At 36.8% G+C, this 27,315-nt stretch overlaps 1 protein-coding gene across 2 annotated transcripts in view; it reads left to right on the top strand.

The window, feature by feature from the left end:
- OXSR1 (oxidative stress responsive kinase 1) overlaps nt 1-27,315 on the top strand; it is a 72,416-nt gene that overhangs the window by 22,753 nt on the left and 22,348 nt on the right. The window contains exons 3-7 of one of the 2 annotated variants that reach the window (XM_010982031.3): nt 513-621; nt 8,309-8,450; nt 19,469-19,524; nt 23,594-23,703; nt 25,652-25,753. In XM_010982031.3, the coding sequence (XP_010980333.3) occupies nt 513-621; nt 8,309-8,450; nt 19,469-19,524; nt 23,594-23,703; nt 25,652-25,753 (519 nt within the window). Of the gene's footprint in view, nt 1-512; nt 622-2,691; nt 2,825-8,308; nt 8,451-19,468; nt 19,525-23,593; nt 23,704-25,651; nt 25,754-27,315 lie in introns of those variants that run through there. The other variant, XM_031469963.2, reaches the window with a different exon arrangement.

Genomic DNA, 27,315 nt, shown 5'->3' with positions numbered 1-27,315 from the left:
CTGACATAGTGTACATAAACGTGCTTTTGGCTCACATTTCTACTTTGGATTTCGTTTGTGGACTCTTTAAAGTGAGAATTATTAATCATTTCATAAAAATGAGATGAAATAATATTTAGGGAAAAAAAAACCAACCAACAAACAAAAAACCACCCTCTGTTTATTAGTAATTACCCTCTGTGACTGTAAAACCAGATTTTCCAAGATGGTTCTTCAAGGGCACCTTGAAGTAAAAATATGTGTCCTAGTGGAGGGCCCTGTGGTGCTGTGCCGGGGTGTGATAAATAGTGCGTGTTTCTAGTTTCAGAGGTTGCTAGTGTAATGAATGGAAGGCTAGAGTCAGAATAGACTGAGGGGAACCAAGTGGTTTTTTGGTTTAACCATTCTTGAGGAGGTCAGGGCCATGGAAATTCTAGAAAGGTTGCAACATAGTCTTGGCATTCCCAAATCAGGACTTTAGTGTTGTTTTAGGCTTGCACATAACGAATTACCATGTTTTCTCTTCTTTGTAGAAAGAAATTCAAGCCATGAGTCAGTGCCATCATCCCAATATTGTGTCTTACTACACATCTTTTGTGGTAAAAGATGAGCTGTGGCTAGTCATGAAGCTGCTAAGTGGAGGTGAGTACAAGGAAATGTCGGCTTCCGTGGTTTGGAAAGTTCATACAGATATTCTTTTCTGTCCTGGTTTGGTTTTCATGGCCATTTGCTACTGAGGAGACACTGAGAATACAGTATCTGCTAATGATACTGGTGTGCGAGCTGAGACAAGTTTCACACAGTGCATTTGGTTGGCATGACTCTTCAGTTGCTCTTAATCTAGGAGGGTTCCCTCCCACTTCCTCTCTTCCATGCTACACACTTGTTGAAGGTTCTGGTCTGAAAGTGTCTATCTTGTAGAACGTCCCACATTCTGGATTTATCTGGTTATTTCTTCCTAGTGATGCTTAACTTGATTTATATTCCTTTATTTCCTACAAATTGAAAATTAGACCTAAAGGCTTATTTGGACAGAATATTTTGTAAGTGATGCTGTGTACTTCATATTGCATCACAACAGCAAGTAGTATTTGCTATCTGGTTGTATCTTTAATGATGATGTTAATTTTGATTGCTTAAGATTATGACGGCCAAGCCTCCCCATAGAAAAGTTAGCTTTATTTCCCTCTGCAGCTAGCAAGTGATCTGTGGGATGATACTTTGGCACTGTGAATCCAGTTCCCCAAAAGTCTTTTGTCTCATGATTTTTAGCATCCATTGACAATTGTTTGAATCAGTTATTTTGTCAGAGGTTGCAGAATGGTAATTTTTCTTATTGCATCTTTTTTTTTTTAAACTGGCATTCTTTTCTGAAAAGGAACTTTTTTCCCTTATTAACTGGGGCTTTTTGATTAATCTATATTATAGTTCCTACCAAAAAGGCAGGGTAAATAATTATTTTTTTAAGGACCAATTTTCAGAGTGAAGAGTTAGTAAAAAAATTACTGCCAGTAGTAGCTAATGAGAGGGTGTTTATTTTCCCCCTTTTTTCCCGTTGAGTGAGGCTTTCATTTTTTTGAAATATCATTAGATAGACTCAAGGATTTTTATATATTCAGTGTCTTTCAATCAATTATAATCTATCCAAAATTTTGCCGATGGGAGTCCCTTCAGGCTGACTCTCTTGTCATTTTTACATGAATCCTTCAATCTGTGGTGGCTTCCTTAATTTTTGGTTCAAGATTTCCTAGACTCACATTTATATTGCTTTCCTCAGACCCAGAATTAGCCAATGCTCTGAGGATCCCTGATTCTTTTTGTGGGAAATGGTATTTAGAAAGTATAACTTGGATGCTTGGGATGCTCATTGTTACTACTTCGTCATTGCTTTGAGTTGAAAGAGCTTAGAAATACGGCATATTAAAAATAAATCATGATTTAACATTAATATTTCCAATTCAAGTTTAATGTTACAGACTTTGAATCTCTTTTCTCTTACACAGAAAATTTTGGTCCCCCCCTTTTAACATAATTAATTTTGTACTTTATCCTGCAGTATTATATTTACAGTTATGTCTGCTTTAATCCTTAGAATAAAATGCAACTATTGCTGGTTGAAAACAGTGGGCCCTTGATACGTATAGATTGAAGATTTTGTTATGGTTACCTGAACGCCCATGCCATTTAGTAGATTAGACATTTTGCCACAGCATGGATTTGAGTCACGTGGCAAGATGGAGGGGACGAGCGAGTGATGGAGCTGCCTGACTTTCCCATCACTGCGCTGCTTGTTTGCATATATATTTTGTGTGGGATCATGAGTTTCCATTTTGGATTGTAGGGTTACAGAAAAGATCATTTGTGTTTGTTTGCCATTTCAATACCATTGCTCATTGAACATGTTACTTCCCCAGAGAGGCTTTAAAGGAGAGTCTTTAGGCTTTAGAATTAAATTCCAGGTTTCCTACTTAGCAGTTGTGTCATTGGGCAAACTCTTTGAACCTATTTACTTGTCTGTTAAGAGGGGGATACCTTTTTGCATTTCAGGGTATTGGGGAGGAGTAAACGAGATGAATATGTAAAGCATCCACCACTGTGCTGACATGTAGCAGATGCACAAGAAATTTTAGTCATTAATAATAATAATCCCTTGTTATTTGATGCTTTTCAGTGTAGCCAGAATCACCTTTTTGTTTCAATCCCATTAGTGACACACTGGAGAAACTGGATTGCTTTGTTAAAAGCCCTGTTCATATGATGGTTGGAAGCCTTGCTAACACCAACCACCTTTCAAGATGGTGGTCAAGCATGGTTCTTTCAGTATGGACAGATATGGGAATATTAGGTAATACTGTATCTTTCATTACTGATCACCTATAGCATAATTTTCTTTACTTGTAATTTACAAAAATGTGTAATACAACCTTTTTAATGTTTTGCTAAAAAGTCCTCTGATAAATAGGAATAAATTGTCTGCTTAATTCTCTCATCCATAGCTGTATGCCAGCCCATTCCTTCTGCTACTCCTAAGCAGAATGCCTTAAAAAAAATTTTTTTTTTGAAGAATCCCTGTTCCTCTCTTAGTGAGTGTATGTTCTGATCACAGAAAGGGCAGGATATGTAGCTGGGTGGGATGTCTTTTAAACGTAACTGTCTTTTCCCCCTGGTCTTAAGTTTCCTGTGATGGTGTCCGATTTTTCCAGCATAGTATTCAGCAGATTTTCTGGAGGATAATTTCCAAACATGTTCCAGGCATTAATTCTTTTTGTAATTACTTAAAATTTTATGAGTCAACATAATCTTTAATCTAAATGTTTATTTTTAAAATATTAAAAATTATGCATCTTTTTAGGAAAATGTAATTTTTTGTAGTTATTAAAGTGAATACACATTTAAACTGAAGAGATATATTAAGCAATATTTAGAAGACAAAAAGTAGAATGAAGCACAACTTAAACCTTTTTTTTTTTAATAGGAGGAAACTGTCAGGATAGCTCAATTAAAATGCCTTTCATCAAATACTTACCGATTACCAGTACATTGGTGAATCATACTGTTGGTTCCTTGCTCTTACGGGCCTTATAGCTAATAAGGAAATAGTTAAATAATTAAATTATTATAAGTGTGTCTAGTGCCATGAAAAAGTAGCAGGTGCCATGGGAACAGGTATTAGGAGAATCTAACTTTATTGAGGGAGAGTGGATGTTGTGGGATAAACAGAGACTGTCCTCAGGAGATGAGGCTCTTCAGGAGACAGGAATATTAGGTGATAATTAGCCAGGTGGAGTGGGAGGTAGAGGTGATATCGGCGGAAGGTGGCAGAAGGGATCCAGGAGAGGAAGCACTGTACGGAGAGGATCTGGAGGCAGGATGGGAAAGTATGGTGTGTCTTAGAAACTGATGGGGGATCACAGCTGGAGCAGAGAGGGTGAGAGGAGGGGAGCATTGATAAACAGGGTCTCCATTTGAATAATTAAAAAATATAAATAGCAAGAGTTAACATACATTTAGGGTCTGTTCTTTCACATTAACTTTTTCAGCCAAAATATTTGAAACAAAAGCATATTTTTTATTTAGCAGCATTGTACTGAGGTAGAATTTAGTAAGCTAATTAATCATAAAATGAATCGCAATTGGCACTCTTTAACGTATCAGTTAGGCATCAGTGGTTAAGGTTAGGTATGTCACTATTGTAATTATTTTGTAATAGTTCCTTATTTATGACTATAATATTCTTATCTTTTGTTAAACAATTAAAACTCAGATGTTGAGTGTTTGGATTTATTAGTATAGAAGGTTAACCTTTAGAAATTAGAATCAGTTTTGATCTAAATAGCTATTTCTACGATTTATTAGTGCTAAACTGCAATATAAAATTTTTAGAAATCAAAGTAATTAGGAAAGCCTCTGAAAGGAAAAGAGAAAGAGGCACCTGTAGGACTTAAAGGGATGAACTCTAGAAATGCAGAAAGCTGATTGAAATTCACTGTCTTAGAAAATGATTTTGTTGTTTGGGGATGCTCTCAAGTTTGTCATCTTCTAGGAGATAAAAAGTATGGGACTTCATTGGCCCTGAGCAGGACCTAGGTAGAAATACTTGGTATTAAGAGTGACTGGCTTTTTCCTACTGTATGTATAGCACAGCGAACTTTATTTAATGGTTTGTAGTAGCCTGTAATGAAAAAGAATATGTCTGTATATGTATAAGTGAATCACTATGCTGTACACCAGAAACTAATACAACTCTGTAAATCAAAAAATAAAAATAGGGGGAGGGTGTAGCTCAGTGGTTGAGCACATGCTTAGCAGGCATGAGGTCCTGGGTTCAATCCTCAGTATCTCCATTAAAATAAGTAATAATAAATACGTAAATAAACCTAATTGCTTCTCCCCCCCCAAAAAAAACCCAGAAAAAAATAAAGTGTTAAAAGAATTTTAAATAAAAATAATTAAAATTAAACTTAGAAAAAGAGAGTGACCTGCTTTGGATAGTCAAGCAACAGTGGAGGGTCTGTCTCTTGATCTGAAATGAAATATTCGGACCAAATAAACTTTGGCTTCTTTGAAAACTTATGTGGCTCAGGAAGACGCAACACCTGGTGACTAAGGACTGGTTAAACCTTCTCAGTAAAGTACTGGTAACTAAAATGAATGAGTTACTCTTGGACTCGTGTTTTTTCATAAAAATAAACTGGGGAATTGAACATATTAACTGAGTATTTAATTTGATTGAGTTAATTTGATTTATCAAGTTTCTTAAACTAGCAGCTTCACCATTTTTTCAATATTATTATTATTATTTTTAATGGGGGTACTGAGGATTGAACCATGCTCAGCATGTGCTCTGCCACTGAGCTGTTTCCCTCCCCTTTCAGTGTTATTTTAATATTTATCAATGATTTTCTCAGGCAATTAAAAGTTTTACATTGCTTTTTAAAAATTGTTTTTAAATTTTATTTTATTGCATTATAGTCAGTTTACAATGTTGTGTCATGAATTGCTTTTTAAATATTTTGTGCCATAGGCTATGAAGGTAGGCATGAGATAGTTTTGGGTAATAGATGATCTACATTTTAATATCTTTTGCTTTGTTATAGAATTTGTACCAAATCCCTCGTCTTCCATTATTTAGTTCACTTGCTTTTACTCTAAGAAGTCCTTGGATTTCAGCGGGCATTGTTCATCATGTTGCCTGGGTTGTTAAAATGCAACTTCTTGGGCCCTACCTCAGATCTCTTGAATGACCGTCTATAAGTTCTGGGAATCTGCATTTTAAACTAGCTTGCAAGTAATCCCTTCACATATTAAAGTTCAAGAACAGATTATCTCTGTAGAATATTTCTTCCAGATTGTGGCCAAGGACATAATACTGTATATGCTGATATTGCCTGCCTTCATGATGCCTACTTTCCTTTAGATACTAACTTGAATCATTCAGTAATAATCTAGTTTTCCTTTGCTTTGCATATTTTACCTTCATGTTTCTCTTCATTGATATGAAGACTTCTGTGTAATTTTGATATCTGATGAGGGAGAATTGTAAGCACCATCACCATGTTAGATGCTGCAAGAGCTGAGGAAATCATGTGGAAAAGGAGGGGAGACCTTCCAAGACTAAGATTTGTCAGTTAAGGATGAAGGTCGTAGTGGCATGATCATCCCTCCACCTATAAAAATCATACTGTTGGGAGACTGAAACTGAAAAGACATTGTTATCCTAGGGAAGAGGGGGCTTCTTATTGTAGCCTTGTTTGCTGTATCTGTTCTGGACAGAGTCTGGGGATGTACATTGCTTTAATTTCCCTGTTGGTCATTGAATGATGTGAAATCAATAAAAATCTAAGATTTTGGAAAGGAGTTCCTGCTTCAAACTATTTAAAAGTACAGATCTAATTACTTTGATGTGCCTTGGAGTCTTTGTGGCTCCATCAATTCAATCCACTAGATTAGAAGTTCCCTGAAAGTCAGCAATCTTGCCATATATATCTTGTCATATTCTGTGGCACCTAGTTCTAGATCTCATATAATATGACTTAATTGTTGAATGAATAAGTTGTGTGTCTAATTCCTAGTAGGAATTTCTCTCTTTGCATTCTTTATTTTAGATATTCTTTACATTACAGACATTTAACTCAATTGGCATTTATACATATGTCTTTATAGCAAGCAATTCTTATGTGGCCTGGATTTCTCAGAAGAATAAAACACATGGCCTGTTGGTATAGTTATTTTGCTTTGGGGGTTGATGTGTGACCGGTTAAACTAAACAGAACAAAACTTCCTTAGGCTCCCTCTTTGTGGATCAGTGTGGTAATGTTACCTAGAATCTGGAGCCTCCCTGGTTCTTTGTCTACAGAGTTGAAACTGCCTGTCTCCTACTGGAGGTGGGGAGTGGTAATGGCCTGGCTTCCAGGGTGGGAAGAAGGGATCTGGGAATCTTATTCTGCCTTATATGAACTTTCAGCCAGTTTTCCTGTGTTCAGCCCTTTCCTTCAGTCTCGCCTCACCTCCCCTTATGTGGCCCTTGGTATATGTTTTCTGAGCCTTTCGCAAGCTCTAGGTAGGAATCTACTTAATTTCCTAATTGCCATACCTCCTCTGCAGGCACTAAAGTTTCAGACTTCTCCGCTCTGTATAGTCAGTTACTTTTTCTGCTTTCTCTCTTCCAGAAAATTAGTGCTCTCTTCTTATCTTCTTTCTTGTTTTCTTTTTTATTCTGGGTTTATGCCCTTTTTATCAAGTTTACCGAGTTAGTGGATTTCAAGTGAGAGCTAAAGTAAACAAGTGTTCAGTCCTCTCATGTTTTCAAGGATTCCATGTAGACCACTTCTTTCCATCTATTTGGAAGTATATTTTTCTTCTTAAGTGTGTGAAATAAAAAGCACCCACCAGGCCATGTTTTCAACAGAAGTGTTTGTTTTAATTTTAGTCTCAATTATTGAGGTCTTGTGCTAAGAAAATGGGCATCCAGTCATTTCAGTGCAGTTTATGTACCAGACTCCTTGGCACAATTTTTAATATTGGAGATTGTTTTATTTTGGTTCTGTGATCTTTATGGGCCATTGTACTGTCAGAAATCTTACTGATCTCCTGCAAACTTTAAAAAAAAATTAGTCATCATTTATGGTAGATAGCATTCAGTGATTTTAATGACTATATGGGTGTTTTTTCCCTCCCTTTCCCTAATTTTTAGTGGGAGCATTATTTCCCATCCTGGGAGAACAGAATTGATAATACATCTGGGCTGCTGTTTAAAGAGAAGTGCCATTTTTATTCTTCTCATATTTTTCTTTGCCTTCCCTATTTTATTTCTATTATTTATTAACCTGAAACATAATTTTAACTCAAGTTAATTTGCATATACATGTGATATATTTACTTTCCAAGTTTTTTTCTGTAATTTGACCTACATTTAAATTGTGTTTTTACGTCTTTATTCATACAACATTGCATACTGAGAGGTTTTGGAAGCCTAATTGGTTTGTGATATCTTATACTAAAGAATTATTGATGGGCATGGTTTTCTTAGGGATTCTTCAGAGGTGATTAAACATCCTGTTACCTTTTTCATATTCTCATTAGAAGTCTAAAAGAGATGCTGGTGTAACACTATTATTTGGGTATTAGTGGGCTGCTTTCTGTTTTAGAGTGGAATTGAGGATAAGTTATTAATTTTAAACTTCTCTATTTCCTTATATTTGCTGTCTTTTCCTTTCTTTCCTACACAGCTAAGTTTATGAAAAGGTTTACATGTGCTTTGATTTCAAAATGGCTCTGAATTATATTGAATGAGTTAAAAATTACAGAAAACTGTGTCTTCTCTTTTCAGGTTCTGTTCTGGATATTATTAAGCACATTGTGGCAAAGGGGGAACATAAAAGTGGAGTCCTAGATGAAGCTACCATTGCTACAGTACTCAGAGAAGTGCTGGAGGGGTTGGAATACCTGCATAAAAATGGACAGATTCACAGGTATGTATATGACAACACTCTTCTCTTCTGGATAAGTGCAGTGATTATTGTGCTGTATCATTTCCTTGGGGCCATTCCCCATTCTTTTGCACAATTAGTCATAATCTCTAGAGTGTTAACATGGTTCTTTGTATTACTAATTCCAGTACATTGTGGTTATGAAGCTAGTAAGTATTTTAAAAGCAACAAATACCTCAGTCAAATTAGAAAATACAAAACCAGGAAAAAATTCCTAATTTCCTATCAAGAGTCAGTCATTGCAATCACTGATAACATTTTGGAATATACCTTTCCAGTTTCTTTCTTTCCTTCTTTTTTTTTTTTTTTTAATGAAGGTGTTGGAGCTTGAACCCAGGACCTGGTGCATGCTAAGCATGTGCTCTACCACGGACCTCTGCCCCCCACCCCCCAGTTTCTTTAATATGCTTAAAATTATTTAAAACAAAATGGTATATATAATTTTGTCTTTAGCTTTTTGTTTCTTTTATGTTATATCTTGAGTATTTTTTCAAATTATTAAAAGTTCTTTGTAAAATACCTTTTTAAAATTAAAATTTATTTTTTTAAATAAAAGAATACTTGAAAAGCTGTATAACATTTCATTGTTCAAGTGTTTCTGGCTATTTTTATCTGTTCAGTTCCTGAGTATAGATAACAAGAATGCAAATGGTGATAGATTCAGTGTTAATACACATTTGTTTAGTGCCTGCATTTGGTTTTCCTTCATTTGAGGATAACTTTATATCCTGATCGTTTCTGAAGGGTAGTTTCCCTGGATATAAGAATTGGTAGTTGACAGTTCTTTTCTTTCAACACCTGAGAGACTCTGCTGCTTAATTCTGGCCTTCATGTTTTCAGATGAGAAATCTGTCATGTGAGTTGAAATTCTACAGGCAATCTGTTGTTTTTCTCTGGCTACTTTTCAAGATTGTTTCTTTGTCTTTGATTTTCAGAAGTTTAATTATGATATGTCTTTGTGTGGATTTCTTTAGGTCTGTCCTGTTTGGGATTCCCAAACTTCTTGAATATGTAGGTTTTTGTCTTTCAGCAAATTTGGGAAGTTTTCAGTCATTATTTCTTTGATTACCTTTGCAACCCATTTTCCCTCCTCTTTTTCTGGGACTCTAATGATAGAAATGTTAGATGTTTTGTTATTGAACCATAATCCTTGAGACTCAGTTCGGTTTGTTTGAGTAAGTTTTCTTATTCAAGTTATTATTTTCAAGTTTGCTGACTCTCCTGTCCTCTCCATTCTACTCTAGAACTCATTCATTGAGTTTTTTATTTCAATTAGTGTAGTTTTTTAGTTCTATAACTTTCATTTTTTTATAGCTATTTTAATTTTTTGCTAAAATTTTGTTTTTCATTGGTTTTGAGAATTCCAAATTGCATATTAGAAGCATTTTTATGACGGCTGTTTTAAAATTCTTGTCAGATAATTCCAACATCTGATTCATCTTGGTTTTGAGAGTGTCTTTTCTTATTGAAGTTTTTGCTGGTTTTTGGTATGCTGAGTGATTTTTTTAAAAAGCTGTATCATGAATGTTTTGGATTTTATGTTAGGAGACTCTTGATCCTATTGAAATAATAATATGTTGAAATAATCTATTTTAGCAGGCAGTTGACCTGAGTTTTAGAGCCTTTGCAGTGGTGTTCTGGTTTATTTTGTTCACGTGGCACTGCTGGGGCTCTCTATTCAGTCCCTGTTGATGCCACCCATGGGAGCAGAGTGCACTTCCCCAGGCCTGGTGCTGCTATGTGGAAGCTGGGAGATAGTGGCAGAGCCTGTGGGTCTATGAGCACTTCCTCGGGCTCACCCTGTGGGCCAAGCCACCTCGTGCCAGTTGGACTCCCATTCATTCTCTGGTATTACCTGTGGACATGAAAGGCACTTCTCTGGGCCACATTTTGCTACTGGATGGGGAGTTGGGAGACCCTGGGCTGAGTCTTCCTTTGCCACTGTATGGAGAACCAAGAGGTTCCAGGCCTGGGTCACTCTCTGCTGCTGGGTAGAAGAATGGGAGATAGCGGCTGGGCCCACTGTTGATGCTGCTGTAAGCAGCATGGGCCTATCTCCTGCACTAGACATGGTTTGAGCGGTGGAGTTCCCTGCCTGGTCTGTGTTGGCACCTCTGGTTCCAGCACAGTGGGCCAGCCTGCCGCTCCAGCTGTGTGGTCGGGGATAGGATCCCTGCTAGGTGTGAGCTGTACTGCCCTTTTCCTGATCCTTTGGCCACAGAGAACAGGCTTGGAGCTTTTTATGGTCTATGCCTGTTGACAGTTCTGGGTTGCAAAACTATAATACCCAGTCCAGAGTATATGAGATTAAAAGAAAACTCAGGGACATGGTATAGTGCTGTGTCAAAGTGGACTTGGGTTAGTTATAAATGTATATAGTGAATTCTAGGGCAGCTACTGAAAAGGAGAAAAAAGAATTAATATGCTAAGAGAGGAGAGAAAAATAAAATCATATAAAATGCTCAATTGAAATCAAAGAAGGTAGAAAAAGAGTGGAAGAACACAACAAAATATAATCTTAAAAATCACCTACTTGTAAGGAACAACAAAAGAAGAACAGGCTAAGCCCAGAGTTAGCAGATGGAAATTAAATACCTACATCAGAGTGTAAATATATGAAATACAAACTAAAAAGACAATCAAACAGATCAATGAAACTAAGAATTAGTTTCTTTCCCCTTTCCTGGGGGGGTGGGGAGGGGAAATTAGGTAGGTTTGTTTGTTTGTTTATTTGTTTGTTTATCCTAGTGAAGGTACCAGCCATTGAACCCAGGACCTCGTGCATGCTAAGCACACACTCTACAACTTAGCTATACCTTCCCCTCCAGAACTGGTTTCTTAGAAAGATAAATAGACTAGACAGTTACCTAGATTCACCAAGGAAAAAAGAGGATTCAAATAAATAAAATCAGAAATTAATAAGAAGACATTACAATTGATAGTACAAAAATACAAGGGATCATAAGAGACTACAATGAACAATTATACGCTAACAAATTGGACCAACTATCACCTTGTAAAACTGAGGTCTTAAGGAGTAATCAGAATATGGAGGGAAAAAGCAAGGTATCTCCTTCCCTCTACACACAAACTTGGATTACATTATTCTGAGAACAGAAGCATTTTAAAGAAAAATCAATATATAATAGATGACATCAGCCACCTATAAAAATATCTCATTCAAGGAAAAAATGGATAATTCTTTCTAGCAGTTTAAATTTTCAACCTCCTAAGTCTTACAAAGGAAACTTTCTCTTTATAGGGATAAAGGAGAGCAATTGAGTCTAAGGAATAATATGTAAACTAGAAATCTTGGAAACACTGATGAAGGTATATTTTAAAGACAATAGGATATTTCATCTAAAATTGTACCTAATCAATTATTTTGTACTAGTTAAAATAATGTGTTAACACATGACTGAAAAGGAGACATGACCAAAGAGTAGACAATTTGGAAATTGATTTCTCACGCTGTCAAGAAGAAAAGGTGCCCTGAAAAATAGGATTCCTGTCCTCTGAATGCTGATAACCTGTGGATACATACTTCAATACTAGCAATGAATATAATTCAGTTACTACCTCAGTTCTGATTCCATATTCATCAAGCAGTCCTCTAGAAAGGAATGTGCCAGAGACTGACTGCTAATTGGCCTCTAATATGTCTCCCCTTCTTTTAGAATTCTTTTTAAATGGCATTTTTTTACTGGGCACATGACCATCCAGAAGAAAGGCAACATTTCATAACCTCCCAAGCAGGCCAGATATGACCATGTGATTTAATTTCCAGCCACTGTGATGAGAACAAAAGTGTGTACTGTTTCCAAGCTGTGCCCTTAATTGGTTTTATCAGCCGCAGCACTACTGACATCTGGGCGGGGCAGTCCTTTGCTGCAGGGGCTGTCCTGTGCACAGTAGAATGTATCGAGCAGCATATCTGGCTTCTACCTGTTACATGCCAGGGGCACCTCCCCCGGTGCCCATTGTCACAACCAAAATGTCTCTAGACATTGCCACATATCCTGAGAACTACTGCTGATAGAAAGTGGCATAACCTCTATTTGCCCTTTCCTTCCTTCTGTTGAAATGTGGATGTGGTAGTAAAGCGTCTTGGACTAAAGTGACAAGAACAGAGAGATGGTAGAGCAGTAAAATGTGAGACACTGAGTCACTGACTCTGCAGTCACCATCCTGATGTCTGTCACTCATGCCCTGATGTGAGAGGAAAAAAAATTTTTTTATAGCCATATGGATCATCAGTGATTGACAAACTCTGGTGCACAGGCTGAATCCAGCCTGATACCTGTTTTCTGTTTTTGTTTCTTTTTTAAAACACAGCCATACCCATTCATTTACCAATTGTCAATGGCTGGTTTTCACACTGCAGTGATAAAGTAGTGGTGACAGAGAACATCTGGCCCACAAAGCCTAAAATATTTACTATTGGTGTATGTGTAGGTGGAATACTACTCAGCCATAAAAAGGATAAAATAATGCCATTTGCAGCAACATGGATGGAACTGGAGATGGTCATTCTAAGTGGAGTAAGCCAGAAAGAGAAAGAACAATACCATATGATACCACTTATATGTGGAATCTTAAAAAAAAAAAAAAAGACAAATGAACTTATTTACAAAACAGAAACAGACTCACAGACATAGAAAACAAACTTATGGTTACCAGGGGGGAAAGGGGGTAGGAAGGAATAAGTTGGGAGTTCGAGATTTGCAGATACTAACTACTATATATAAAATAGATATTTCTTCTTATAGCACAGGAGACTATATTTAATATCTTGTAGTAAGCTATAATGAAGAATATGAAAATGAATATATGTATGTGTATGTATGACTGAAACGTTATGCTGTACACCAGAAATTGACATAACATTGTAAACTGACTATACTACAATAAAAAATAAAAACATTAAAAAAAAAGAAAATGTCGACCTCTAGTGTAGATAATACTGACAGCTAAGCATGCATGGAAACTTGTGAATACTAAGCTAAATACTATTCTAAATGCATTTTCTACCTGACCTCATTTAATCTTCACAATTTTATAAATTGGTACTATTTATAGTAACAGAGCTGTGGTCTGAATTTAGGCAGCCTGCTTCCGAAGCTGCCTAGGAAAGTTTGTGCTAATCAGTGAAACTGGGCTTACATTGGTTCAATATCAGTTATAGCTTTTAGTTACTAACTCAACAGAATTTAGATCTGCCACTGAATTATTCTTTAAATATGTCATGTGTTGTTTTCTTTTGTTTAATATGTCATCTCTCTTTTTAAAAGCCAGAATCTTCACTTCAGAACATGGATAGAAGTATATTCTTTTTCCTAAACCTTTACATATGCAGACTTTTTATAGTTAATAGTAAAATTAACCTGAAATATACATTAAGTCCACTGTCTATTTTAGAAAGCAGTAACTAATTCATATCAAGTTCAGGCACAAATTCAATCTGTGCTCAATTTTGTATGACTAAAACATCTACTTTGTTAAATATATAAGCTCTCATTTGGCTAAGTGAATAAAAGGGACAGAAAAAATATTGAAAGAAGTAATGGCCCGGTAACTTCCAAATGTGAAGAAGAACATTAATTACAAATTTAAGAAGCTTAATGAACCACAATTAAGAGAAACACAAAGAGATCTCTACATAGACACATCATAATCACACTATTGAAGCCTAAACCCAAAGAGAGTATCTTGAAGGCAGCAAAAGAAAAACAATTTACCATGGAGGGGGAGCGCTATAGACTGAATGTTTATGTCCCCTCCAAATTCACACATTGACACCCAAACCTCAGTGTGGTGGTATTGGAGGCGGGGCCTTTGGGAGGTAATTAGGTCATGAGGGAGAGCCCACATGAATGGGATTAACGTCCTTATTAAAAAGACCCCAGAGAACTCCCTTGCCCCTTTTGCCATGTGAAGACACAGCACAGAGGTGGTCACCTCTGAACGGGGAAGCACATTCTCACCAACACCAAACCTGCCACTGCTTTGATCTGGGACTTTCCAGCCTCCAGAACAGTGAGAAGTGAGCTCTGGTTGTTTAAGTCACCCAGTCTGGTATTTTTGTTATAGCAGCCCAAACAGACTAAGACGGAGATCATCAGTGTGACGAGGAGCTGACTTCACATCAAAACAGTGGAGGCCAGAAGTCAGTGGGAAAGAGCCTTGTAACCCTAGTGACACCTTTGAACTATAGTCCCCTGGGATTGAAGATATGTTATAGGTACATACAGGTTCAGGATTGTTACCTTCCTGGTGAATTATTCCTTTTTCTGTTGTATAATGACCCTTTTTATTCTTGGAAACACTTTTGTACTAAAGACGATTAGGTCTTGTTTTAATATGGCTACACTGGCTTACCTTTGGTAAGTGTATCTTTCATTGTGGTCCAGTCTTCCTAGGGTCCTGGCTTTATGAAGGAGTCTCAGTTCTATCTCTCAACCTCAAAGCAGCCCAGTGCCATGTTTTTTGTTTAGGGGTGGATTTTAAAGCTATTTGGGGCAGTAGGTCTGCTCTGTCTCCCAAGGTTTACTGCTCTGACTCTTGAGTATCCTTTTCATTTCTGAAACTGGAGGATTTCCTTTTCTTTATTTCGTCTTCAATTCTGTGACAGTCCCCTCACCCACCAATTTATCCAGCATTTCTTTGTGTTTGTAGCAGGGGGAGGTGTGTCTTGGGGCAAAGGCCTGGGTAGTAAGTGAAGAAAACTTGTTTCCCACGTTGCTGGAATGGAAATTCTCTTACAAGTTAAATCAGAGACCCTCAACCTTGTCTTCATATTGGAGTCACCTGGAAAACTTAAATAAGTACTAAGTCTTGGATCCACTGCCAGAAATTCATTTAGTTGGTCTGGGATGAGGCCTTGGCATTGGGACTTTTAAATGCTCCTGCAGAGATCCTTATGTGCTGCCAACACTGAGAACCACTCGTTGCACTTGTGCTGAGATGCACTGAGACTTCAGCAGGCTTGAGAGAAAGTTGTTTTTAGTAGGAAACACAGATGGATGCTTTTAGTAGGTTTTGCTACTTCTCATACCCTTAGAGTGCAATTGTTATTTCAGGTAAATTTGTGTCAGCCTGGTGCATCAGGTCAAATAACTTTCCTCCATCTCTGCTGTTTTCTCCTTGACCCTCTAGGCTTTAGAGGTTTTGACTAGAGTGAACAGGTCTCTAAAATTAGACTTCTACTTTTCTCTCTGTATCTACCCACACAAATATGTTTTTCCTGTTTAAAGGGGTTAGCTTTACCAGAAAGGGTAGATATTTAGTCAGTTTAAGATGCCTAAATGTGGTGTGTTTTCCAGCTTTTGTTTTGATTCGTTTCTTTTCTTGGTCTTCTTCAATTTTTCCATAAACTTTGCCTATTGATGAGTCATAAAAATGTAATGGGGAGAATCTTGTGCTGTACTAGTGAGAAAGTCAAGTGTGTCTATGATACTCCTTTTAATTTTAAAAGGAATTTGTAACTTTGGTGTAGCAGTGACATGTAAAAAATGGCACTAAGGTGTGAAAAACACAACTCACTGTTCCTGTGTTTCCAAGTGGTTAGAATGTTTAATTGTTGGGGCTGCTGGGTTGCTTGATTTTCTTTGTGGTGGAGTCAAAAAGGTTCTTTAATTAAGGACTACTGTATTGATTTCCAGATACTTCATTATAGATCTTTTTCTCGAAAGGTCAGTGGTCCTGTTGTGTGTGAGGACAGACTGTGGTGCGTTTGATTGTCCAGTGAGTCATTTCACTTCACGATATTCCTCCGCTTTTACTCTTGGAAGCTGTCCTGTAGATGGCATTTTTGACTTGAAAAGGAAAACATTAATTGATTATCTGGGGAATTGACCAGGAAAAATAGTCACCCAAAGAGTAGGCTCCACTGAAAATGGGTTACTGTCTCTTCACTTAAGATAAAAACTTAGAAAACATTATTTGAATAGGTGATGCAAATACATGGCTGAAAAATTCAGATGGTGCAAAATGGTATATGATAAAAAGCAAATCTTCTCAGTATCAGCTGGGCTAAATCATGTTGATACTATATACCCTGGATATGATGTGATGCAAATGGCACTTTATTTCTGTGGTTTTCCTTCCCCAAACTCACAACACCATTCTAATAATGAGGGAAACATCTTACAAATTCCATTAGAGGAGTATCCTGCAAGATTCTTGACCATTACTCCTCAAAACTGTCCAGGTCATTAAAAATAGGGAAAGTCAAAGACACTGTCACAGACAAGAGGACCCCCTAAGGAGACATGACAGCTAAATGGAATATGGTATCTTGGGAAAGAAAAAGGACATTAGGTTAAAACTAAAATAACTGAATAAACTGTAGACCCTAGTTAATAGTAATGCACCATTACTGGTTCATTAATGTGGCCAAAGAACCATACTAATGTATGCTTTTGGTAATAGGGGAAACTGAGTGCCGGGTGTACAGGAATGCTTAGACACTATCGTCTCCATTGTTATGTAAATCTAACTGTTCTGAAAAATAGAGCATTAAAAAAAGAAGTCTCCTTCCTTCCCTGAACCTCTGTACCCTGGTCTAAAGGGAGCAACCATTTCTTGCCGTTTTCTTTTGATTCCTTTGAGAGGAATTTTATGTAAGTATAAACATACTGTATATATCTCTCCCTCCTGCTTAAAAAAAGACAAATGGTAACATGATGTGTGTAGTATTCTTATTTCACTTAATACATTTGGAGATTACTCCATATTAACATGTATATTTATTAGTATTCATAATATTTCATTATTTAGATATACCATAGTTTAACTGGTCTCCTATTTATACGAATAGTTAGCTGTCCTATTTGACTGCATCATATTAGTTTATAACCCTAATATTTGGAACAGAGTTAAGAGGTGGCATCTGGGGGCTGGGATGGTAGGAGGGAACAATTAAGTTTTATTTTGATATTTAGTTGGATTGATTGACTTAATATTCTGCATCTCTCCAGAAACAAGTTTTTTTTTTCTTTTTTTTTTATTTATTGAAGTGTAGTTGATGTAATTACAATGTTAGAAAACAGTCAAGGTTTTTTTTTTAGTATTTGGATGGATGGATGAGTAGGAGGATGAATTGATGGATTTAATGTTTCACTCATCTCTATAAGAGGATTTGAGGCAGACTGTCTTTTATTTAGTTACTTATTTAAATCTTTTTGATGAGTATCTGGGAGATGCCACCTATATACTAATGGTAATAATAAGTAAGTGCAGGTGATAGAGACATATATTAAGATACAGACCCAGATATGACTCATGAAATGAGAAAGACCAAGAAATACTGTATTTGTATGCTCTGTACTAACACTCTGTACTGCAGCCTGCTGCAGAAACACAGAGGAGGAAGTTGAAGGTTCAAGACTGGCTTAGTTGAATGGTCTTTGTCAACAGGGGAAGGCAGTGTCCTCAGTTCTCTCCTGTCCATGTTCAGAGACTTTAGGTTTGTGGGACAAAGTGAGTCAACCTCCATTCTAAGTCAGCCTCTGGGAGAAGGTCCTATAAATTACATGGTTTTATAAGCAGAACAAAATACTTAGTAACATGATTTTCTTAATGCTTCAGTATATATTCAGGAAAAGTATTGTATACTTTTAGTATGGCGGTGCTGCTACACACAGTTGTGAAACTGCTGTGCATTGTTTACCAAGAAAGGGTCATATCTAAAGATGGAGGGAAGAAGACAGTGACAGGGAAAGGATGAAGTGCCATGCTTTTCACTGGTACCTTTTCCTGACAAATATGTCCTTCTTCCATGAGCTAGCCTCTCTTTTCTTTCTTGTCTAGCTTCAAGGGCTGGCTCTCTGTTGTTTATTTAATTACATTATTTTTAATTACAAAGTAAATAGATGAGTCCACTCCCACACGATAGGCAAACACTGTTCCCCTTGACCCAGTCTCACTCCTCTCCACTGAAGGAACTGAATTCATTGCTCTCCATTTGGTGTACAGGGAAGTACGTGTGTGTGTAACATTAATGGTGTCATACAAAATGCACTGTTCTGTTAGATTTGTTGATATGTATTATGTCTTAGAGGGTATTTCAAGTGATAACTTGTTGATTGACCTTAATCCATTTCATGGATGTAACAGAATTAATTTAACCTTTCTGCTATTGTTGGCTTTTTCTGTGTTAGCATTTTTAGTTTGTTTTGACAAACAATGCTGTAGAGAACCCCCTTGTACATCCCCTGTACATTGTGAGAGTTTTTCTAGATTATCAGGAAATAGATTAGCTATTCATAGGATTAAGGGGTTTTAAATCTTGCTGCATACTACTGACACATTGTTGCATGAGAGAAACAAGTTTTAGGTTTGAATGGGTGATACTATATCATTTGCTTTGGAGGAAAAGCCTAGATACGTCACAGGAACATATTCTGTTAACTAAACTGACAATGGTTGGAAACTTTGGAGAGAATACTGGACTTGAGAGTGGTGGTCAGAGGGATCTTGGCCTTTTCATTGATGTTTAGGTTTTTTTGACAGGAATGCATTTTTGTATTACTTGAGTTGTTATAGGTGCTAATAAAAATATAGAGGTGGTTGAATAATTTATATCATATCTTTATGCTACAGACATAGGATAGTTCATTTTTAACCACATACTGATGATTTTAAAATTTTAATCATATATTATGTATTAGGATGTAGGAAAAAAGCAATGTGTTTTAAAAAGTAGATAAAGTGAGAGTAAGTGAAGGTCACATTCTTCATCGAGTATTTAATAACCTTGGGTTTTCTGGATTTTATAGTAAAAATCTGTATATTATTGTAGCTTTCTATGTATAATGTTTGGATTCTAGTTCAAGTGACTATAATTTTTAAAACTGTATTGGCCTTAATACCCTTTAATGCAAAATAGAGCATTTAAATATTGTCAGTGTTGTGAATATTGTGAACTGCTTAAATTGTGTGACTCCAAAGAGTAGGTGCTTTTTAATATGTAACTTGTTTTGTTTTGTTTTTTCTTAAAGAGATGTGAAAGCTGGAAATATTCTTCTTGGAGAAGATGGCTCAGTACAGATTGCAGGTAATGATTAGGATTTCTTTTTATTTTGATTTAATGGTCAGTAGAACCACATTACTTATCTTTTACGTTTTCTTAGTCAGTTTTCTCTCCTGTTCCTTGGACCATGTCTGGTCAATGTACTGTGATGGCATGTCCCTGCTGACTCTCAAGGTATCTTACACTACTTGTCCTTCATTTTCAATCTTAGGCATTTTTTGGCCATTACTCATTACCTTCCAGTTATCTACTCCTTAGCCCTGTTGGAGTCGTATTCTTGGATTCTCACAGCATTCTGTACTTTCCTTTAAAGGAGAAGTAGTCAAGAAACCTCATTATATTTAAGAATAAATATGCTCTAGGGAGGTGATACAGAGCTGCTTCTGTCTTGGAGGAAATAGGGTATTTGCCAATTAGGAAGTGGCCTCTGAGAGGTGGAAGTATACTTTTGGCAGATTCAGAGCTGAAGAGATAAGAGTTGACAACCAATGAATGAAGGAAGATGTCACAAGAGAGACTAGAAAATACTTAGAGATGAAAGGAAACAGTATCACATCCATACCAAAACCTATGGGGACAGTGACAGCATTGCTAAGGGGCAAATTTGTCACATTGGATGGTTTATTTAAAAACAAGAGAGATAGCAAATCAACAACCCAGCTTTACAGCTTCAGGAACTAGAAGAAGAAACTGAACCCAAAGCTAGCAGAAGGAAGGAAATAATAAATTTCAGAGCAGAGGAAAGGGAATAGAGAGCGGAAAAGTAATAGACGAAATCAATGAAACCAAAAGGAGATTCTTTGAAAAGATCATTAAAATTGACAAACCTTTACCTAAACAGAGTAAGAAAAAAAAGTCACATGACTAAAATCAGAAACAAAAGTGGGGCATTACTATCAACTCTATCCAAATAAAAAAGGATTATAATATGGTATTATGAACAATTAATTATACTCCAACAAATTGGATAACCTAGATGGACAAATTTCCTGAAACACAAAACCTACCAAGATGAAATCACGAATAAGTAGAAAATCTGAACTGACCTATAACTCGTAAGGAGATTGAATCGTAATAAAAAATTTCCTGACAGAGAAAAGCCATGAACTTGATGGTTTCACTGGTGAATTCTATCAGACATTAAAGAAGAACTAATAAGACTCTTTCTCAAAGTTTTCCAGAAATTTGAAATGGAAGGAACACTTTCTAACTCATTCTGTGAGTCCAACATTACCCTTATACCAAAGTCAGGCAGAGATACTAGCAAGAAAAGAAAACTATAGACCAGTATCCAATATGAACATTGATGTAAATATTCTCAGCAAAATACTAGCAAATCAAGTCCAGTAGCATATGAAATGGATTATACACTGTAACCAAGTGGGATTTCTTTGGAATGCAAGGATGATTCAACATACGAAAATCAATGTCACGGGGAGGGTATAGCTCAAGTGGTAGAGTGCATGCTGTCTAGCATGCATGAGGTCCTGCGTTCAATCCCTAGTACCTCCTCTAAATAAACAGAGAAACCTAATTATCTCCCCCCTCCAAAAAAAATTAAAATAAATAAAATTAAAAAATATAGCCCCCAACTGATGGGCATTTAGGTTATTTAAAAAAAAATCAATGCAATAACATTAAAGAACAAAGAGGAAAAAACCACATAATCATTTCAGTGCAGAACAAGCATTTGAGAAAATTTAACACCTTTTCATGATAGAAGCATTCAGCAAAATACAGAAGGAAACTTCCTCAACATACTAAAAGCCATTTATGAAAACCTACAGCGAACATCATACTCAATGATGAAAGACTGAAAGCTTTCTCTCTGAGTTCGGAAACACAGGAAGAAAGTCCGCTTTTGCCACTTCTATTCAACATAGGACTGAAAGGTCTAGTTGAACAATTAGGCAGGGGAAAAAACATTCAGACTGGAAAGAAAGGAGTAAGCTTATCTCTCTTTACAGATTATATGACCTTATATTTAGAAAACCCTAAATATTAACATAAAAAACTATTTAGACTAACAAATGCATAAGGTCCTGGGTTCAATTCCCAATCAAAAAAGTCAACACACAAAAATCAGTTGCATTTTCTGCATTAACATTTGAAAAGGAGATTACAAAGCAATTCCATTTACAAGTAGCATTAAAAAAAAATAAAATACTTAGGAGTTAACCAAGGAGGTGAAACACTTACAGTGAAACTATAAAATGCTGCTGAAAGAAGTTGCAGAGGACATGAATCGATGGAAACATATCCCCTGTTCATGCATTGGAAGGCTTACTATTGTTAAAAAGTCAGTGCCACCCAAAGTAATCTACAGATTCAGTGTAATCCCTATCAAAATCTCAGTGGCCTTTTTTTTTTTTGCAAAATAGAAAAAGAAATCCTAAAATTAATATGGAATCTCAAAGAACCTCAAACAGCCAAAACAATTTTGAAAAATGAACAAAGCAGGAGGATTCACAGTTCCTGTTTTCAAAACTTACTGCAAAACAGCAGTAATAAAACAGTATGTTACTGGCATAAAGATGGGCACAGAGACCAATGGAATAGAGTAGAAAGCCGAGAAGTAAACCCTCACATATATGTTCAAGTGATTTAGACAAGGGTGCCAAAACTATTCAGTGGGGCAAAGAACGGTCTTGGCAACAAATGGTGCTGGGAAAACTGAATATCCCCGTGGAAAAGAATGAGGTTGGACCCTTATCTAACATTGTATACAAAAATTAACTCAGAATGGATAAAAGACCTAAATGTAAGACCTAAAACAATAAAACTCTTAGAAGAAAACATAGGACATAAGTTTCACGACATTGGCTTTCACAGTGATTTCTTGGATGTGACACCAAAGACAAGCAATAGAAGAGACAAATTGGATTTCATGAAGATTAAAAATGTTTTGCATTAAAAGACCTATCAACAGAGTAAGAAGGCAACCCACAGAATGGGGGGAATATTTGCAAAATTATGTGTCTGATAAGAGACTTAGAATTTCTGCAATATATAGTGAATTCCTGAAACTCAACAACAAAAAATCAATTTGAAAATGGATTTGAGTAGACATTTCCCCAGAGAAGATATACGAATGTCCAGAAAGCACATGAAAAGATGCTCAGTGTCACTAATCATCAGGGAAAATGGCAAGTCAAAACTAGAAGGAGATACCACCACATTCATCCCGATGGCTACTATCAAAAAAAAACATAAAATAACAAGGATGTGGAGAAATCGGAATCCTTGTTCACTGTTGGTGGGAATGTGAAAATGATACAGCTGTTGTAGAAAATGGCATAGCAATTCCTTAAATCAGTGAAAGATAAAAATACTGTATGATCCAGCAAATCCACTTCTGAGTCTATAACCCCAAAGAACTGAAAGCGGGGACTAAAACAGGTATTTGTACACCCATTTTCATAGCAGCATTATTTACAGGGACTAACATGTGGAAGCAACTTAAGTGTCTATCAGTGGATGAACACAAAATGTAGTTTATACATGCAGTGAAATATTATTCAGCCTCTAGAGGAAGGAAATTCTGACATACGCTACATCATGGATGAACCTTGAAGATGTTATGCTATGTAAAATAAGTCAGTTATAAAAAGACAAATACTGTATGATTCCACATCTATGAAATACTTAGAGTAGTCAAAATCATAGAGACAGAAAGCAGAATGGTGGTTGCCAGGGGGTGGGGAGAAGGGGCAATGAAGAGTTACTGTTTGATGGCTGGAGAGTTTCATTTAGGGAGGATGAAATGAAAAGAATGGATTGGAGCAAGAAGGAAAATGTGAGGAGATGAAAATGTGTGAGGTAGAGCGAGATGGAATGTGGAACCTGTTGAGCTGTGCCTTAATTTAGTCAAGAAGTTCAGCAGAAAGAAAAGGTCGTGCTGTGTATATCAGACCATAACTACTTTATATTATTTTCCTATTTATGTTGGCTACTGCATTTTTTTTTTTTAAGTGGAGGTACTGGGGATTGAACCCAGGACCTCATGCAGGCTAAACATGTGCTCTGCCGCTGAGCTATTTCCCTTCCCGTGGTTACTGTACTTTTAATACCTTGCTGCTGTTTTCTGTTTTAGACTTTGGGGTTAGTGCTTTTTTAGCAACTGGTGGTGATATTACCCGAAATAAAGTGAGAAAGACCTTTGTTGGAACCCCTTGCTGGATGGCCCCTGAAGTTATGGAACAGGTACTGTGTCTTTTGTCTTTTTTAAATAATTTGGGGTTTTATTACAAAATTGAAAAAACTGAGTAGCATTTGCTTTTGTGTGGTCTGCTCGGTTAGCTTTGAGAAATACGTCTCTGTTCCTTGTTTAAATTGGTCTGTGCTTAGAAAAAATTAAAAAAGCAAAACTCTAGAACTTTACAAAGGACATAGGAATCTCAGGATTTATATGAAAGGCAACCTAAGAAATAATATAATCAAAATTGGCTTAAAGATACTAATCTTTAGGACAAATTAAATGACCTGATCTTGTTACATGAGTGTCATTGCTACGGGGCTTGAAGGACTGGTTTTCTCCACGTCCCTGTTTCTCAGTTGTCTCAGACAACTGCAGCCTGATGTCACTCATGCCATCCCCTTACAGGCACTCTGCTGATTCTCTAATTTCCAGTGCTCGTTGTTTGCTCCTTGTCCTGTTCTCTTTGTGGCATTTGAAACTGTTGACCTTTTCCATCTTTCCTCAGTTCCTTAGCTTCCTCGTTTTTCTACTTGTCCAGCCATTTCTGACTTCTCTTCAGACTTTCCTTCTGCTGCTGAGTGACGCTACTTCCCAGCTTCTTCTCTTCTCTGAGTACATGTACTCACTAGCAATTTTCATTCCACTTCCAGCCTTTTAATTATTGCTAAATTATATCCAGCCCAGTCTTGTTTTTTAAGGCTCCAGAGTGATATTTCCAACTCCCTGTAGGTTTTTCACATAATTGTCTTTCAGGGATATCATACTCACTATGTAGAAGTGAATCTAGTTTTCATTCTGTCATAGTATCTGCACTGACCCTGTTGGATGAGGGAAGGATCCCCACTCTAGGGTTATGGGGATTGCTGAACACATGGCACCGGACCCTGGACCAAATGAGACTGGCAGCAGCGTATTACTTACATACACACGTATCTGGAGGCATAGGACACTGCATGCCTCATGGGGTTGTGCTTAGGAAGTGAGTGAACAAAAAGTTACTGGAGAAAGGCTTTGCAGTATGAGGAGAGTGGGATGCCCTTTGGTTCCTTGTGGAGGTGTGATTGGCCTGTTTGAACAATTCTGAGGGCTGGCAGGGAGCAGAAACCTGCTACTCATGGATAAACAAGAACTGCTGCTGGTCCATTTGCCAAGCAGGGTTGTTGGGCCTAAGGGACCTTATCCTTGGGAGCAGAGTGGGGGAAGGAGCTTGCGCCTAGGTCGTTAGAGGCCCTCCCATTTACCCAATATCGAAGCAGCGTGTAATACGGAGCTTTAATTTTAGGTCTCAAACCACACACTCCCAAAACCTGTTTCTCCTCCTATATTGTTTAGGATAGAAAGTTAAAACATTTAATTATATAATGTGCTGTTGACGTATAAAGGAGAGAGGTCTGGCAACATATTCACACTAACAACTTTAAAAATATTCTGAGCCTTTGTAACTTTTTTCATTCTGAAAATTAAGGTGATAAAACAATACCATAACATAGGAAATTTAGGGGAAAAAAGATTCACCACCACTGCCTGACATTTTTTTTTAATTCTAGTTGTTTCTTAGATAGACTAGATACCTGCTTGTAATAGTATCAAAACTTATGAAAAATTTTGTAATCTTTTTTCTTAATAAGTGTTTTATCATATCATATCATGACATGGTTTTCCATATTTCATATAGAATTCATTAACGTTGTTTTTAGTTGAGTATATGAATATACCATACCTAGTAAACATACCATACTTAGCAGTTTCCCTGTTGGTAAACATTCATTTCAGCTTGCTTTCTTGCTCGCGCTTGCTTGCTTGCTTGCTTTCTCTTACAAAGTGTATTTAGCTTACTTCAGATTATATTTTATTGGCTTGAAGTTCTTGTTCTGGATGCATATTAGAGGCTCTCTTTTATTTGTGCCTTTAAGGTGGTAAAAATAATCATGTACCTCTGTCTATTCTTCACAGGTCCGAGGTTATGATTTCAAAGCTGACATCTGGAGTTTTGGGATCACAGCGATTGAACTGGCCACGGGGGCAGCTCCTTATCATAAGTACCCGCCAATGAAGGTGGGGCTCGTATTAGAACACTGCCCAGCTCATGTCTCAGTTCTCCTTTGACTTTCTTAGCCATAGAATTCGGCCCTGCATTTCTTCTAACTCCTCTAGCGGTGACACTCCCTATTAGATATTTACTGTTTAGCATTGAATGACTTTACATTGTAGTTGACCTTCTTACATGATGACTCACCATCTCCTGACTGCATAACTAGTTTGGTATTAGGATGTGATGTGTCTCATTTCAGTGTGTGACCCCACAGACACCTGTATAGAACAGCCTGAGTGGGGATGTGATCATTTCTACTTCATAAGGTTGTTGGAAGTTTCCCTGTTAACAGTTATGATAGCTAACATTCATTGAGCACTTCCCTGTGCTGGGCACTGTTCTAAGTGCTTTTTATATATTAAATAAGATAATCCATGCAGAGTTCTCACATGCCTTACGTATGTAGGATTCTCCTTGTTGAGTGAAAGTTTGCTTTGTGGTAGAACATTAAGCAGCTTTTATTAAAAGGCATATTACATCCTAAGGTAGTAGTTACCTGAAATGTAATTATTAATCCTGGCGTCCCCAACATTAGTACTAGAATGAATTTTTTGTGTTTCAAGACGGTCCTGCCAATACTGTTGGCAACCATTTTTATCTGTGTGGCCCCTCAGTTACAACGTGCCCATGAGTTCTGTTTGTTTGCAGCTGTAGCTGCTGTTAGTAGTTCCGCTTGCCCACTTTACAGAATGCCCTCTGACTGTCAAAAGTGGTGACCACCGTCGTGAATTTTTGTCATAGTGATACTATTCACATCTGTATGATCTTGGTGCACTTTGGAACCTTTAAAATGATACTCTGTCTCATTTAAGGCTCTGACAATGTAGACAGGGACAAAACCAGTAAAAGGATAGTGTGAAAAACCTCTTATATCTCCATATTCTAAATATATACATATTGACCTGTATGTTTGTTGAGTGAAATTTTGATTATGTGAAAGGTTAGTGATATTTTTCAGGCCATGGTTTTCCTAAAATTTAAGACTCCTAGGTTAATGCACAAGGTTTAGAAAAGGATGGTTTTTTATAATTAGAAGGTGGGATGCTATTTTTAGGCCCAAGAAATGACTTATTTTTAAAAAGGAGTTGGGGAGGAAGGTTGAGGTTTACTTGTTGTCATTGTAGGCAGTGACTCCTGCAGTTGTAGCTGGACAGACACATGTTAACCTGTTTGCTCAGAATGAGAAATACTGCCAACCTTAGTAATTCCTTTTCTGTAAATATAAATTGAATCTGAATAGGAAGTAATAATTCTGATTATGGCTTTTTAATATTGGTGTTGACTTTGTGCTTAGGAAAATGGCTAAGCTTTTATTAAAAAGTCAAACAGTATAAAAAAAACACAAATCACCCCAAACCTCATCACATCAGTGAGCTTTATTACTTACATCTGTATGCATCAAGATGGTATGTTGCCATGTAAGTCCACGAAGGAAGAGATTTAAGATGGACAGAGTAATCAGAATTGTCAGTTGCTGCAGAGAAGGTAGGAAGAATGAGAAATAAAAAAAGGTTGTAGCTTCGTT

The sequence above is a fragment of the Camelus dromedarius genome, chromosome 17 (genome assembly GCF_036321535.1).
Source record: "Camelus dromedarius isolate mCamDro1 chromosome 17, mCamDro1.pat, whole genome shotgun sequence".
NCBI classification, from domain to species: domain Eukaryota; kingdom Metazoa; phylum Chordata; class Mammalia; order Artiodactyla; family Camelidae; genus Camelus; species Camelus dromedarius.
Note: the sequence above shows the minus strand (reverse complement) of the source record. Positions and strands in the feature narration are given on the sequence as shown.